Source organism: Merops nubicus, unplaced genomic scaffold (assembly GCF_000691845.1).
Source record: "Merops nubicus isolate BGI_N331 unplaced genomic scaffold, ASM69184v1 scaffold47065, whole genome shotgun sequence".
Classification (NCBI taxonomy): domain Eukaryota; kingdom Metazoa; phylum Chordata; class Aves; order Coraciiformes; family Meropidae; genus Merops; species Merops nubicus.
In genome coordinates this window covers 11,700-27,400 of record NW_008612504.1, presented here as the reverse complement: position 1 = coordinate 27,400, position 15,701 = coordinate 11,700, and the positions used below count along the sequence as shown (strand labels likewise).

Sequence of the window (15,701 nt, the reverse complement as noted above, 5' to 3'; positions counted from 1 at the left end):
AACCCAAGCCAGCAACAGCTGGTTTCCCACCAGCTCCAACTCTGGCTTCCCAGACTTCCATGACTGGGACCCAGTACATTCAAGATCAGATAAGTTGGTCGCTAGGCAAAATGCCCTGAAGAACCGAATTTTGCCTCAGCACTCTCCACTCCCTACTGACATGGAGATGCTTTTCCTCCTACAGCTTCCAAATTCCTCCTAAAACTTCCCTGAGTGTCTCCCTCAATCCCCTGCCTCAGACAGTAGCGTGCAAAAGACCCTTCCACTCCCTGCAGGGCATCAGCCTGCCAGGTGAAGATGGAAGGATACAGTTCCTTTCAAATCCAGGTGACACTGTCCTTTCAGCCAACAGGAGAAGACCAAAAAGTCTTCTTTTTCAAACAGTCACGTCCCTTCTCCTTGCTCTTGGAGCCAGTCCAATCCTCCCATGTGCTCTCATGGATTTAAGCAGGGCTTTCCCAAGTGACACACACTCCCCTGCAACAGCCCACCGTGAAGGACAGGCTGGGCCTGGAAGCTGAGGGAAAACTTCTCATGCCACACCAAAGCACCAGCTGCTAGAAAACTTCTATAAGCACCTCTCCAGGAAAGGAGTAGAGAGATTCAGAACTGAGACACAGTTTTCCTTCATCAGTTTCTCCTTTCATCTGGATGAGAAAACACTTCCCTACCAATATGGAACTGAGACACCAGGGAGACACCTGCAGCCAGAAGGGATGCCCTGGAAACTCTATGGAGCCACGTGAAAGCAACTGCAGTTTCCAAACCCCACCTCCTGCAGGAATAGCAGCTTCTCCCTTGCACCCAATTTACAGCTAGTCTTTTTCAATTAAGTGCTGACTCTGACCAGGGCAAGGACAGGGTCAGGTTCGTTTCCAAACCACATCCAGGAGCAAAAGAGTAACAGAAGAGCTAAGAACAATCAGATTTCTAGTGCAACCACTACAATGGACAATCCCATAGACGTCTGTCACTCAAGGTTCACCGTGAAGGGTGAGGGAAAAGCAGTGAGCTGGGGGGAGGGATGTCCAAGCAGGTCCCAATTAAAGCTTTAAATGACAGGGAGGTAAATGAAGTGATTGTCCTTTTGGTCTCTCAGCTGGATGTGAAACGCAGGAATAGCTGTGAGGAAGCAGCACACAGCAGTCCTTAGATCCAGTGTCTTTCTCTTAGTAGAGGTAAGTGCTCTCTTAGACCCGTTGAATTTCAAACAGCTTCACATCTGTGTCATACCAGATAGGGGGATCCACATTCCTGAGAGAGAAAGACAAGAGGCACTTTACTCTCTGTGGCCAGGTACATGGAATTCAAATCACAGCCAAGATTACAGGAGTAATCAGAATACAGACTACAGAGAATGCCTTCAGCTTTGCAAAGGCAGAGGTCACTGGTTGAGAGTCAATGCACCTTAAAGGGATGACAGTACCTACAATATCCCACAAAGCCAGAGCTTTGCATCAAATCTCTGCACCATCCCCTCCTGGCAGCTTTTGTATTCCCTGCTGCTGCCAGTTCCCAAACAAGCAGTACTCCCAGAACAACTCCCTTCACATCTAAACTAGGATGTTAGACTACTCAAACTAAGTTTTGAAGCAGCTCATTTACTCTCCTCTCTTCCAAGGGAACATCATCTTTCTATCCTGTAAATACGAGACAATCCAAAGCTGGCCAAGTACATGCAATTCTCTCTACAGCCCCCCTAAAAGTTCAGAAAAGACCAAGTTAGACTTTTTTTTTTGATGTTTACCTCAAATAAATAACTCCCCACATGTAGGTCCGGAACCACATGGCAGTGCCCGAGTTAGCCTGGTACTTGCGAATGAGGATGGGGTGAGGGACAGGCAGCAGCCCCACCAGCGTGCCATGCTGCAAGAACTTGAGGATCTCCGACTCATCAGTGAGACCCCTGCAAAGACACGGACCAGGAACAGCTTTGGCATGTCCCACAAACACCCACAAAACTCCTGCAGCATGAAGTGTCAGTCTAAACAAACAGAGCTGGCAACCACGGCCACCAAGATGACACACCCTCTCCACCACAAGGAACAGCTGAGAAGGGATCAGGCAAACAGGAAGCTTGGAAAGCAAAATAACGTTCCCTCTGCTGTGACTGTGATGCTTTCAGTTGTATTTTGCAATGTTTCCCCTAGGGACCCTTCAATTTCATCAACCTCTACAAAGCTCACAGAGCCCTTTATACACTGTACAGCCCTTTCTCTCCAAAAATGGACTTACTTGTCTATGCAGATCTTCTCCACCTGAGGAACCAGCACCTGTAAAAGCCGCATGATTGTCTGCAGGGGAAGCTTTGACTTCCAGGACATCACCTGTAAGTAGGAAAGCCCACAGGGAAATCAGTGCGCTGCATTCATAGTTCCTGCTCCACTTATTTCCACTATATCTACAACAAGTGAGGCTTACAAAAATCACAAAGGTAGTGGATGCACTGAGTGCACAACAGCAATACAATACATTCTGGAGCTCTAGAATTAGGAGCCACAAAATGAAACCCGTGGGGCATCGGCTTAAAGCAGGTGAAACAAAATACTTCTTTGCAGATGGTAGTCAACTTCTGGAACTTTGAACACAAGTCAAAGACACTCCCTGTGAGGAAATGCCCTGCTGGCAGGAGAATGAGGTGGGGGGCGAGGGGAGCTATTTCTGCCACAACTCTTTTTCCTATTATTGATTTCCTCTGTCCAGATTCCCTTACCCAGTCAGGAGTTGGGGTCCACTGTCCGCTGTAGGATGCACTAGAGAGACGCCTTCGGTCCCGGCGGGGTTGTGATGCCTCCTATCAGGAAATACCATTTCAAAAATCACAAACAAGAAAAAAAAAAGAAAACCACACAAAAAAAAAAATACACACCACTTAATCCAGAAATTCGACCTATTTTCTGGTGACTTTCCTCCAGCTTTTCCAGAGCGCTGCTGGGAAAGACCACCCAGCCTGTCCCAAGAACAAATCAAACCCACCAGGACTTCACTCAACAAAACCATTTGCTTTGAGCCAGTGAGTGGCAATATTTGATGGGTTTAAGTTGCAGGATCCTGTGGCAAGGCCACAAGTCCAGTCACCACTGCTGACACACTGTTGGAACAATCCACAGTGAGGAGTTGAAACAGGACTGACAGAAGACTGCTCAGGCACACTTCTTTCTTTTAGCACAGGGATTTAACAGTCAGAGGCCACAGCTTTTCAGACCTCTGTCTACTGAGTATTTCTGGGACTTCTGGTGCCCACCCTGGAATATCTTAAAGAGCATTTTTCCAAGGGTAGGCTTTTGGCAACTCCTACTTAACAACCCCTGCCCCTCAAGGAATGACACACCCATACCCCCAAAGATAAGCACCATCATTAGTCACTTTTTGGAAAGCTCTGGTCAAAAGTCTCCAGTTTTCTCTTATTTCTTCTTTCCATCACTCTGTTTTCATCTCTCTTATACAGAGGACATTACCAACACCACAGCTTTCCTACTCATGGTGGGAAGGAAGGAAGTAACCCTTTAAAATCACCATCAATCTCTGTATGAGGTAAAAATGGAGAGTTTTTTTCCTCCTGCAGTGCACCCTGACCATTCAGGACTACAGCCTAGAGCTGACTTTTCTACAAAACAAAAGGGACTATTCCTTTCTCTCCTTTCAAGAGCTGTCCTGCACCTCCATGTGCATGGACTCACTCACACATCACCTTCACAACCATAAACAGCAGGCTTGGGGCAGAGGTGTGCTGCAACCCACTGGAAGAAGTGCTCTACCAGTTTGTTTCTGACTGGGCAACAGCTCAAGTCAGCTGCTGGACACAGAGATGGAATGACCCATGATTATATTTCCTGGGCCTATGGAAGAAGAAAACTCTTATTCTGCGAGTTCTCAGCCAAGATGATAACACATTAGTTGTATGCTTAAGACATCTTGCTGATCATGGGCCTTCATCTGGTACCAGGGAAGGCCAGGAAAGGCAAGTAAAACTGTTCTCAGGACATTCAGGAATTCTGTTCATTCAATTTTTTTCAAAGCCTAAACAGCAATATTATTTTGCAGTGTTTGCAGCTACAACCTTATTGTTCAGCCTGTTCAGCTTCAGTGCCGTGTCCTCATCAAGCTTCTACAAATAAAATTCATAAAAACATAAAAGAGTCTGATTTCCTTCAGATGACGCCACCCTCATCCTCTTTCCTCCTCACTCTCCCACAGCCCTTGCCCCCTCACAGCTGCCAGTCAAAGACTGGCAGCCAGCTGACACATTTAGCAGAGGTAAGATGGAAGGACACTGAAATATGAATGTTGTTGAACACTTCACAAGACACATTTGAAATGGTTATGACTGATAAGGTGAGAACATTACAACAGATAAAGGAGGGAAATTACATCAGTTGTAAGAGTCAGTATCCCTAAAATCTATCCAGTATCTCTTATTAATTTAACTCAGTAGGTTGGAATCAAGCTGCAGCACAGAGAAGACAACGTTCAGAGAGCTGAAACACCACAACCCCTGGAGACAGGTGTGTGCTACCTGTGATTTTTCCCACACCCACTGCATTACTGCTTTCCACCTCCTGTCTGCTTTTTGGTCCCCACCCCACACACATTCAGACACACAGACAGCATTGCTGGAGACAGGGAACACAGGCAGCTAATAGGCAACTGCCTGTCTGAGACCAAAGGCCCACACGCACACACACACACACAGAACAAGCAGAGAGGATCAGGACATAAGGGTAAAATTTAAGAGTCTTCAGCCTGCTCTGCTACATTTTCTCTTGCCTCTAATATGAAGGTTTTCTTCAGTGGGCCAACGAGACCTCTCCTTCCAAGTCCCCCACTTCAGTCCATTCCACACCCAGCCCTCCCCTGCACACCAGAGCCTGGCCTTACTCCCCCGCCCCAGGGCTCCCCGTCGCTCGCGGCCGAGGGCAGGTTTCCCTCTGCAGGAGGCTGTGAAGACTCGGGCTCCAGCGAACGCATGGTCCCATCCTCTGACACCTGTGACTTCTCTGTGAGCTTGTCAATTCCTGCATTCAAAAGAGAAAACCCTCAGATATACAGGTGAACTAAATACACTTAAAAGCAGAGGGTTCCTCACTGCCCTACCATGGGGCACCCCGTGTATCTGCTGACAGCTGAAACGCTCTCCTTTCAACAGCAGAAACAAGATCTCGCCTTGATTTCACCACCCCAAATGAGTTTGTTTGTCTCTAGGAACGTGCTCCCTGATGCAAAAGGAATGCAGGTTCACATGGATCTAGTTAAACTGTAGCAAAAGGGCAAGATAAGTGGCCACATGGACACTAAGCCTGAGAAAAGAGAAACTCAAAACAGTTTGCTTTGACTCGCTTGTGACCAGCTTAAGCAAACTGATCTGAAACTCAGGCTGAAAGGCAGTAAGTGACTGACAGATGTAAACTCCTAATCTCTCCCACACCCAGTGAAAGGGTGAGTCCACACCGTATCTCACAGACAAAACCAACCTCTCTCCTGTTACAGAGGTAAACTAAAGCTGACCTGGAGTAGCCACCAAACCTGGGGCAGCAGGACGTGACCCTTCCATGGAGACCCCGTCCTGGGAGTTGGTGCGGGAGATGGGCTCGGGAGTTCTCTTCTTGCGCTGCAGACCCTTCTGGATGGACTGGGAGTCCGTGGGCAAGTTGGCCAGCTGGTGGAACACGTTCCGCTTGCGGATCACAGCGTAGACCAAGTTTGAGTTCCCTGGGAATCACAGCAACAAAACGAGCAGAGAGGTAAGACTGTAAGAGCTCTGCCAGTATGGCACAGCTCACCGGGTACCAAAAACTCAGAGAGCTGTGCTTCCACCCACAGAGGCGATGGCACGAGGAAGAAGGGGCAGAGCTTGATATCTTTGTACCCATTACAAAGCAGTACAGGAAATTCAGTGAAATCCTTCCTAGGCTGGAAGAGGCTTATACATTCAAACAACTGAGAAGGAAAAGGACAGTTTAAACCACATATTAGCACCTATTTTGGAAGAAAAGGTTGTTAGCCAATATTCAACATTTCCCCATCTTCAAAACAATTCACAAAACAAATCAGGGGCATTCCAGTCCTGAAAAGAAACAGGCTTGAAACAGCAAAGCCAGAAGGACAGAATTCTTACTGTCTGCAAGGTGGCAGAGAACAGAGTGAAACCATCACCTAAAATAAAAAAAAAAAAAACAAATCACAGCCACAAAGGCTGTTTTAGGCTCTGGCAACCATCACTTGCAAGATTTCCATTAGGGAAGCAGAATGGCCACTCCTGATGTGCAGTTCTAAACTAAAACATTAGATTTTGAGCAGGTTGAGACCTCACTCCATTAGTTCTTTGAGTTAAAGACTGTCATACTTTTAAGAGGGTAAGCATGAGGAATTTCCTGCAAAGGTAGCAAGTGCCAGAACTTTGTTTGGATAGAACAGTTTGGTCTTTGTCTCCAGTGACCGGCCAGAGCAGAACTAAGGCATTTTTAAACACATAAGCACATGGAAGTTGTGTTGTCCCTCACCTACGTTGCTGAGTAACAAGAGGAGTTTCACAGCAGCATCCAGCCAGTCACAACTTAAAGTGTTACACACCCACTTTCCCTCCTTCCCCTCTACCCATTTCATCTTCTGATCTGCAGGACACTGAGGTTATGTTGATAATTATGTGCCATCTCAACTTGCTCTAACCCAATCTGTCTGGGTCAGGACCCAACACCGATTACCTACTAACCCAGCTTCTCAATCCCAGGCAAGTCTCCATGTATCTGGTTTCCACATTGCTCCCCTGTTCTTATCTGTTTGGACTTTCTCTGAACTTCCATCTCATGTTCTCCTGGACTAAGCTAGTGAAAACCCACTAAATACAGCAGACAGTCTCTTACCATCAAACTGGTACTGAATGATGTTGTTGAAAACTTCCAGCAAGAAGAAAACGAGATGGTGGTTCTGGACAGCAGAGAACAGGAACCAGGTGGTGGAAAAAGCCTCCAGGAGATGCAGTAACTTGTTAGCAGCTACCATGGAGAGAGACTTCAGGTATGGAGACACTGTGGAAGGCATAGAAATGAAAACTGGAGAAAGAATCAAGGTGTATTTATTCATATAAACTCACCATTAAAAATGTTGCTCTTACCACCCTCCCACCCTGCACTTCTGGGAAAACCTTATGGGACAGTCAAGCCCAACAGGGTTCCACAGAAACATTTCCAAACATGCCAGAAGTGAAGCAGATGCATTGCCTAGCAAAAGCTGGCATTTCTGCTTTTAGAGGGTCTTCTGCCGTTTTACACTAGTAACATCATTTCTGACTTGCCTCCTGAAGAGCTCACACAGCTGGGCCACCTGGACACTCACTAAGCCCAGGGGAAGCCACCCACCATGGGGAGGTGGCACTCCCTGCTGGAAAGAGACAGCACTGCCAATCCTTCACCGGGCCTTCTGCCACCCCAAAGGAGCTCCAGGGACTCTGCTGTCCCTCCCTCTGCCCCATCTGATGGAGCTCGGGCAATAACCCTGCAGGCAGGTCTGATCAGCAGCCAGCACCGACTAGAAAGGCTCCATTTCCAGCAGCAGTCACCACCCCTGGTCAGTGTTAGGGGGCACAAGCAGGAGGGCAGGGAGAGGGAATGAGAGCAGCCAGAGCTGTTCACCCTGGGGTTTGGTTCCACCCCAGCCAGTGCTTACCATTCACAACGATGGTGAGCAGGCAGTCAAAGATAGGCTGCAGCAGGTCCAGCCGCTGATGCCCGCTGGTTATGATCTTGTGAAAGACCTACGGTAAGGACAGAGCTCTTGAGCAAGGGAGGACCACACTGAAAGCACCCTCTCAACCAAAACCAGTGCCACCCCCACACTAATCGCTCCCGACACCACTCCTTCCTAGGCAGGGCCCTGCACACTCCACAATTACACAGGTGTGGGGAAGGCTGCTCTGGCTGCAGACTGCTGCTCCAGGAGTATCAGCTCCCACAAGCTCTCACCTACGAGGAATCCTCTGGGGACGTGATGAGGGCTCCACAAGGCCCCAAACAGAAACTGACTCTGAGCTGTTCCAAAACGCACAGGCAGCCCGAGACAAAAATAAACCACCAGAAAGTAAGAAACATCTTCGCCTCCAATGGATTTCAGCTCTGACCTCTGATGATAGCTGCTTGAAATGCCACAGAACTAATCATTTCACATTTGATTTTAGTGGAAACTTCTAAGTCAAATGTTTGTCCTATTTTTCTTAACTATAGCCTCAGCCATGGAAAGATTCAACTGCCTCACAACCAGTTCAGATAGTTCTAATCTTGATCCTCCCACTTCTAGCTGGCATGCCTGCAGAGAGGACCTGCAGCATGATGAAAATACAGAGATGATCTAAAATTAATAGAATGTAACAGCAAAATACATTAGCATCAAGAAGAGTGCTGGTGGACACTTTTCGTCTTACTCCTAACAGGAATCTCCTTTTGGAGGTTTATCAGAAGCTGCTGAGAGATTCTTCTCTGGCAAACAAGCACTAACGTGACAGGAGGGTAACCTGAGGCTGGCACTGCAGAACACACAGGTCTTTGTAGGCCGTATTGTGGCCCTCAGCACCACAGACCGAAAGATGAATGAAACCCAAAGCTGCAGGGTTGAGCTCGGTAGCACCAGTGTCCCCACTCTGACAACATGCTCCACACAACTCTGGTTACTTGGGCCAGAGCCAGCCATGCAGCCACATCTCCTGCCTTCACCACCTGCAATCAAGTCTGGCGGAGACCATGTACCCATCCCACTCATGCCAATTCAAGAGTCCTTTAGACACCAGCCCAGCACCACCCAGGATCCTGTTCCTGGGACCATCTCACACAGGTGGAATTGCTTCTCAGACATATACACCCTGTCAGACACATCACCAAGGGTTAACGGCATGCAAAGGTGCCACCAGTGCTTGCATGTGTCCCACACACACTCCAGCTACACAGTGGGCTGGCCATCTACAAAGGATGAGTACACTGAAGGAAGATGAAGGACAGTTACTTCTGGAGGTATGAAACAGAACTCGGGAGGGACATAAGAGAACTGCTACAGCTGTACTCACTATGATGAGCAGATCTGCATGTGTCCCTGTGAAGACAGGGATGTCCATAGGCACTCGTACAGAGTACGGCTTGTTCAGTCGCACCCCGAAGTTACGCTCCCCACTGAGGAGCAGGAGGATAAACACCCCAATGTGCATCAAGCCCACTCGTGCTGTGGAAAAAGGAAACAAAAAAGTTATTACATGTCACAGTGATGCCAGTGGACTCCTGAAGACAGCAGAGGAGAGAGGAGAAACACCATGGGACTGAAAGAAAAATTGCACAGACTGAATCATCCCGATAAGACACATCCCACACAGAGCTCCCTCCACTGCCAGTACCAGTGTCCTTCCCAAGCACATCTATGGGCCAATACATTGTTAAATCTTTGACAGATCACACTTTTCTCCATTACGTTCCTGATGTAAACCCATTGCCACGGTAGGAAAGATCTGGCTGCTTCTTTCCACCACCCAGTGATGGAGTCATGCCTGATTTCACACCCAAGGCAAGAGCAGATAGCTCTTCATAGGATCAGGGACACAGTTTTTGGACTCAAAATGAGTTAACATATGCTGAGGATCTCCCTTCACTGCGTTGTGGCATAGATCCTGTCCTGCTTCCAGTATGCTACAAACACTAATACCCAGCTAACTGAACCACCCTACTCCATGCCTGTCAGAAAGACACACAGAAGATCCTATCACATCTCAGTGGTAGGGAGGAAGCATCTTAGAACCATTCTAGCTCAACTGTCAAGCACAGATCATCCCAAATATTGAAAATAACAAACTTACACTGGTCTGCTCTGGCATCATTGAGAAAATACAAGATTGGGACAAGGATGTCCAGAACATCGCTGCTCTTTAGCACAAAGAAGAGGAATTTCTGTAAGAAAGGGGAGGATTTCAGACAATCACGAGCATATTCAGTTTTCTGCACCATCCACCGGACTCAGGACAAGTAGCCTTGAGCTAATTAGCCTCTCAAGAATTTTAGAAAGGCTGGTGTATGTACCAGCTCCTCAACCCCAGTGTTATTTGTAGGGTTACTAACAGAGTTAACACCTGCTCCAGCATTTGCCTCTAGCACTGACCCTCAGGAGCTGCCACTTCTCTCACAAGCTCTCCTCACAGCCAGACTCCCCCAGCCCACGCAGCAGGGCTCAGTGCTGCTGGCCAGAGTGCCAGAGCCACTGCCAACTACCTGCCCACAGCTCTTCAGCAGGCCTCGGGCCAGCCAGAGCCACGCCAGGCTCTGGGCAACAGGCAAGGTGGGGCAAAGCTGGGCAAGAAGCAGATCCACACCTTGTTGAAGTCACAGAGTTTCCAGAAAAGAACAAGGAGTTCCTGATGGAACTGAATCTTCTTGGCAGAGTTTGGCAGGTAGGTCTGGACCAGCGGGTTTGATAACAAGCGGGCCACTCCTTTCAGGATGAACTGGAAATCCTGCCAAGAGACCAGGAAAGAGACTGCGGTGGGCCCCAGCTAATGCAACCCACATGGAGTCAGACAGGAAATGGTTCAGGACAGGAGCACGTTACCTCCTCTCGGTGTATTCTTGAGAGGTAATTCACAAACAGATTGTCTGGTCCTGGAGGCTGTGTTCAAAGAAAATGAGTGAGTGAAATGCTTGCTGGCAACAAGGTTTTACTCAGGAAGTCAAAGTGTAACCCCTGGCTCTGCAGGCTATTCTCTCATTTTAGCTTTCCTCCCCGATGAACCTGTTTTAAAAGCCAGGAGACAGAGCACTGTTTCATGGAACAGTAAAGTCAGAGGCTTTTCACATACATGCTCCTGGCTCGAGTTAGTGACCAAAACCCAGTGGTGTGGTCATGTACAGCTGTTAGTGACCTACAGGAAAGAAGCAAGACTGGACCAGAGATGCAGACTGGAAGAAGAGTGGTGCTGGGCCCTACAGCTCAACAGTCAAAGTTGGTGTAAGAGGATCACTGTTCAAGAGAGCAGCAAATACGGGCCCTAGTGTCACTCACATCCACGTCATCCATGGCCGTGCCAGTGGTCGTGCCATCCACGGTGGGACTTGCACTGGTGGAGCTGTCGTAGTCCAGAGTGACAATCAGGACCTGGGCCGCCTCCTCCACCAGGGGCTCGCGGTAGTCGGAGAAGAGCAGGTGGTTGTAGGGGATCCCATAGCCCACCGGGTCGTAGGCACACACCACGTTCAGGAGAGAGGTGAAGAGTGGGAGTGCGTGTCTGGGGAGAAGAAAACGTCCTCAGAAGGCAGTAGGCAGGAAGCATAAAATGCTGCCCTGGGTAGGGACAGACACCTCTGCCCCCCAGGAGTTTGTGGTCAGCATAAAACACGTTCATTTTCTCTAACCTACGACAGTGGCCCATGACTGAGCAGCCCACAGACAAGAGCTGACACTCCAGCCCTCAGCTGGTCTCCTGGACTACAGCTGAGAGGGAAGAGGGGTGAAAAAGGCCCTGTGGCCTCCCAGAGGAATCCAGTTCAGCGATATCGAAAAGGTGACGGGACCATAAAGCTCTCTAGACTCTGGAAAGACAAAACTGTTTTGTCTGCCTTCAGCCAGAACTGTGCTCCTCCAGAGAAGCAGCAGTCACCTGAGGAGGTGAAAGCCCCGGAGGAGACGATGTCACTAGAGGGCAGCATCCCGCCACCACCAGCACCCACCGCAGCACCACGCCGCCACCCCACCAGGGAACAGCGCCTGCCCCTTCCCACAGGCCAGGGATCAGTCCTGCATCGAGCCCCAGGGAGCATCATGCTGCCCCTCCTTTTGCTGCTGAGGAACAGCTCTCACTAAGCAGAGATGCCAATGGGGCATACATAAGACAAGGACAAAGAAAAAGGGCAACAGCCCCTAGACGTTGGATGCAGCAAGTCCTACAGTCCCCCATTACCAACAGGCTCCCTGGAGAGATCTGAAGGTATTTCTCCCCCTGGCACCCAGACCCCCACCCTTCACCCTCACCTGTTCTCCGTAGAGCAGAAGAACTGCACCCAGGGATTGGTGTTGCTGCTGTCTGAGGAGGGAGGCAGATACATGGCCTCAGAGAAACAGGTCAGCAGCAGCTTAAGCAGCTCTGTCCTGAGAGAAAGGAAGAAGAGGGCCAAGGCCTGGAGTCATTCAGGAGCAGGGACTTGGCACAGGAGGCACAATCACTTACTACAACAACACACAAGGAAGGCTCAGTCCCATCTAGAAAGTCCTCCCGACAGAGGGCTAAGCCCATTTCATTTCACAAGCAATACTCCTGTCACTGGCACAAAGCTCAGCAGAAGTGCTGCCTTGTGAAAAGAAATACAGTCCAGAGCTCCCAGGCATTTTCAAAGCAGCAATGTTTTGCCAGCTCCTGTTGCAGACACTCATGTCATACCACAAGAAACTATTCAAAAGGTCAGGTTTTTTTTTTCCTGTGTTGCCAGTCCTGTTTGCTCAGAAAAGAGAAAGGAAAAAGCCCCTTGGGAATCACAGATACCCAAGGAGGAAAGAAGATCTGCCCCTCTGCCCCAGATCCTTTTCTCCTAAGCCAAGTATCTTCACTCTCTGCCCTTGCAGAGCTCTTACCTATTCAAGTCATGGATGTAGTTAGGCTGTGGAGAATGAGCAAAGCCCACTCCTGCCTCCCAGATGTACTCACAGCTGTCAATGGAGTGGATATCTTCTGCTGTGTCCTGGGGGAAGAAATAAGAGATTGGACGACAGAAGGCCAGAGCAAAGGACAGCGTTAGTGGCATCCAAGGCTCCTCAGCCACTCTCTTTAGCAACAGCAAAGAAACGAGCAGAGAAGCACCCAAACACTTGGACTGAACCTATCAGCCTCACCCAGGAAACACCCCTGACAGAGGGCCTCTCATCTGCAACACGTACTGAGCACCATGCAGAATGAGGCCCTTCCTGTAGCATGCTGATGTGCAATGCCAGTCACCTCCACTGGCAAGGGTCACCCAGTGCCAAAGGCTCCAAAATATATTCTGTTCTCATTACTGGATGCACCATCATCTCCTCTCCATCATCTCATGGAACACAGTGCAGGGCAGGGCTGTTCCTCTGCAGATCAAGAGCACCACCAGGGGTTCAGTCCTGCTGATACCCCAACCCTCTCCCAGGGTACATCATGTTGAGTTTTGCCCACCTCATGGTGACTTGCAATGGCTGCACCACAAAAGCAGGAGAAGCATCAAATTAATCCTCGTTTATGACAAAAGCAGATATGGCTGTGACTTGATTTTCAGTGGGTAAAGCAAGAAGGTGACTGCAAATGTTACTTCTCCTAGTAAGAACCTTCCCAGTCCCTTGGCAGCTGCTGGCACGACTCCTAAACTCTTGCTTTGGAACCTAAGGAGATGAGCCACAGCAGTTTGCCCCTCTTTGTCATGGTCAGGCAAGTCGGGGTTGAAGCAGCCTTGTGGAGACAAGCAGCCATTGAAAACCACTTGCCAACCCTCCAGGAATGAGCAGGAGCAAGGGCCAAGGTGAATATGTTTGCACTGAGTGCACTTGGCACACTTTGGCTAGCTCTTTTCTGGAGTTTATTTAAGCAAAGTCTACTGCCTGCCTTTTTTCCTCCTTGCACTTGTGGAAAGCAAACCAGAGGACTTTTTCTAATTGCTCTGGGTTCCCACTGCATAACCTCCCTCCTTCCCACAAAGGTACTAATCTCAGGACAGCAGAACTTGAGGGCAACCAAGATGCACTTACCACCCCAACCACGACTCCCACAAATCCAGCATGCCGACAGGAGCTACTGCTGACACAGAAGCAACTGCAGCTCCCTCCACAGTGTGGCTTTTCCTGCCTTGCTACTCACTTCCTATAGAAAGGCTGGAGCTCATCTGCTGTTAGGTTTCTGAGCAAGCTCCTCAAAACAACTCTTGCTGAGACTGGAGAGTCTGAGACCACCCTCCACAACCAGATCTTCAATTTCTCCTGCCAGGCACAGGCTTCATGGAAAGAAATGCAATTACATGAATAAACCTGCTTCTACTGTGTGTGACTAAGCAGGACCATGAGGAGACAACAGCACTTTACCAGCCATCATTAGAGCAGTTCCCCTTTAGGCCTAGCAGGCCTAAAAAGCAGGTGCTGCTGTCTTCAAAAGAGCTCAGCCTTTGCAAGTAGGTGATAAAGCCCAGAGATGCAGGCACTGTGGGTGCCAGAGGCAGACCCAACTCCTAGCCATAATTTCAGGGCTGACTTGAGTAGGAGGAAAACAGCAAAAGAGTATGGGTCACTCCTGGACTCCTTTGCTCATTCTCCCCCAGTTCTGGCACTTCCTTTTTACTCACTTCTGCTTCATCAACTATCCACCACCACCTGTAGGTGTAGGAGGGAGGGAGGGAGGTGCATCAGAATATGTCCTCAGGACACCTGGTAGGAGATCCCTGCTTCAGGAAACTCCTCTGAAGTAAAGACAGTCACACATTTGTCTTCGTTACAGTGACAGAAAGAGGGAGATGAGGTGGGAAGACACAACAGCGACCATCTCCTCATTCAGATCACAGCAAACAGCTGTTTCCTGCCCCACACTGCCCCAAACGGCCAGTGAGAGGAATGAGGTCTCTGCTCCACTGGCAACCACAGAAGAGTGGTTTTTTGCCACAGGGCAAGCTTTGGTGTGTGGCTAAGTACCAGCCACTCCATTTGAGATTCACCCAGCTGACTCAGAACATCTGTTTTAGAAGGCACAAACACCCCACAATGAACCTAAAACGTTGATCAGTATTTGTAACTGTGGGTTCAAGCTCAGCAACTCCGTATTTTCCTGTCTGTAGGTTTGCAGAAGCTGCTGGGCTTCTCCAGGGTACCCCCCACCACGCAGCTAATCTAATTCTATGCAGATAATCTCCTGGTTCATCTTACCACCGTGCTCCTCCGGTGGCTCTGCACAGTGAAGTCTGGACAGAAGAGCAGATCTGCAACAGCAAGGAGCAACGACTCGGCCAGCGGCCGGGCGTTCTCATCATCTTCATCTCCCTAAAAGTGAGAAACGTGGAGAGTATTGTCAGGCAGGGTTAGCAAAGAGCATGGAGTAACACTAGGATAACACAGCAAGGGAAGATATACTCCCTAAGAACATGCAGGGAGACAAGACTTTACAAAGGAACAAGAGGGAGAACCACACAACACCCAGGAAAGAAATTCCCCCCTGGAAGGTAATGTAGTGTCTAAACGGGAACAAACTCTTCAATGACACCAAACTGAGCAGACAAAGGCCTAGAGATGCTGAAGAAACCAAAGAGAAACACTGGACCTTGCCACGTGGAGATGCTTCACTTAGTGAAGACAAAAGGAAAGGGAACCATTTGCAGAGAAAAGGGTTTTGCAGTCAGTCAGTGACTTCTTTTCCAACTACAATGATTCTACAGTTCTATGGATGATGCACAGAGCCAGCAACAGGAAGAAGCCAGCAGCAATAAGGTGTGAAACCTCTGAAAGACCTGCGTGGGCTGCTCAGGACTGCAGGTGACAGAACAGGAGAAGCTGTGTACACCATGCAAAGGGCTGCCTCAGCCTGCCAGGGCAGAGCAGGCACGACAGCAGAGGGGATTCTGCCATCTCCAGTGTTCAAAGCAATCACTCCAATCACGCATGGCTACTCCCCTGCAGCCGTTGCCACGGGAAACCTTGCCAGACCCTGCTCCTCAAAGAGCACCCTGGATGGGAGGCCTTCCCACCACACA

General features: G+C 49.1%; 1 protein-coding gene across 1 annotated transcript in view; it reads right to left on the bottom strand.

The window, feature by feature from the left end:
* Nucleotides 1-478: 478 nt before the first annotated feature.
* HID1 (HID1 domain containing) overlaps nt 479-15,701 on the bottom strand; it is a gene marked incomplete at its 5' end in the record, with an annotated part of 19,317 nt that continues 4,094 nt past the window's right edge. Inside the window, 16 exons of the mRNA XM_008941555.1 lie at nt 479-1,254; nt 1,748-1,906; nt 2,236-2,327; nt 2,714-2,791; nt 4,879-5,015; nt 5,506-5,709; nt 6,861-7,025; nt 7,663-7,750; nt 9,050-9,201; nt 9,827-9,917; nt 10,337-10,477; nt 10,573-10,629; nt 11,023-11,245; nt 11,989-12,105; nt 12,586-12,692; nt 14,881-14,994. Of these exons, the coding sequence (XP_008939803.1) occupies nt 1,191-1,254; nt 1,748-1,906; nt 2,236-2,327; nt 2,714-2,791; nt 4,879-5,015; nt 5,506-5,709; nt 6,861-7,025; nt 7,663-7,750; nt 9,050-9,201; nt 9,827-9,917; nt 10,337-10,477; nt 10,573-10,629; nt 11,023-11,245; nt 11,989-12,105; nt 12,586-12,692; nt 14,881-14,994 (1,989 nt within the window). The remainder of the gene's footprint in view (nt 1,255-1,747; nt 1,907-2,235; nt 2,328-2,713; nt 2,792-4,878; nt 5,016-5,505; nt 5,710-6,860; nt 7,026-7,662; nt 7,751-9,049; nt 9,202-9,826; nt 9,918-10,336; nt 10,478-10,572; nt 10,630-11,022; nt 11,246-11,988; nt 12,106-12,585; nt 12,693-14,880; nt 14,995-15,701) is intronic.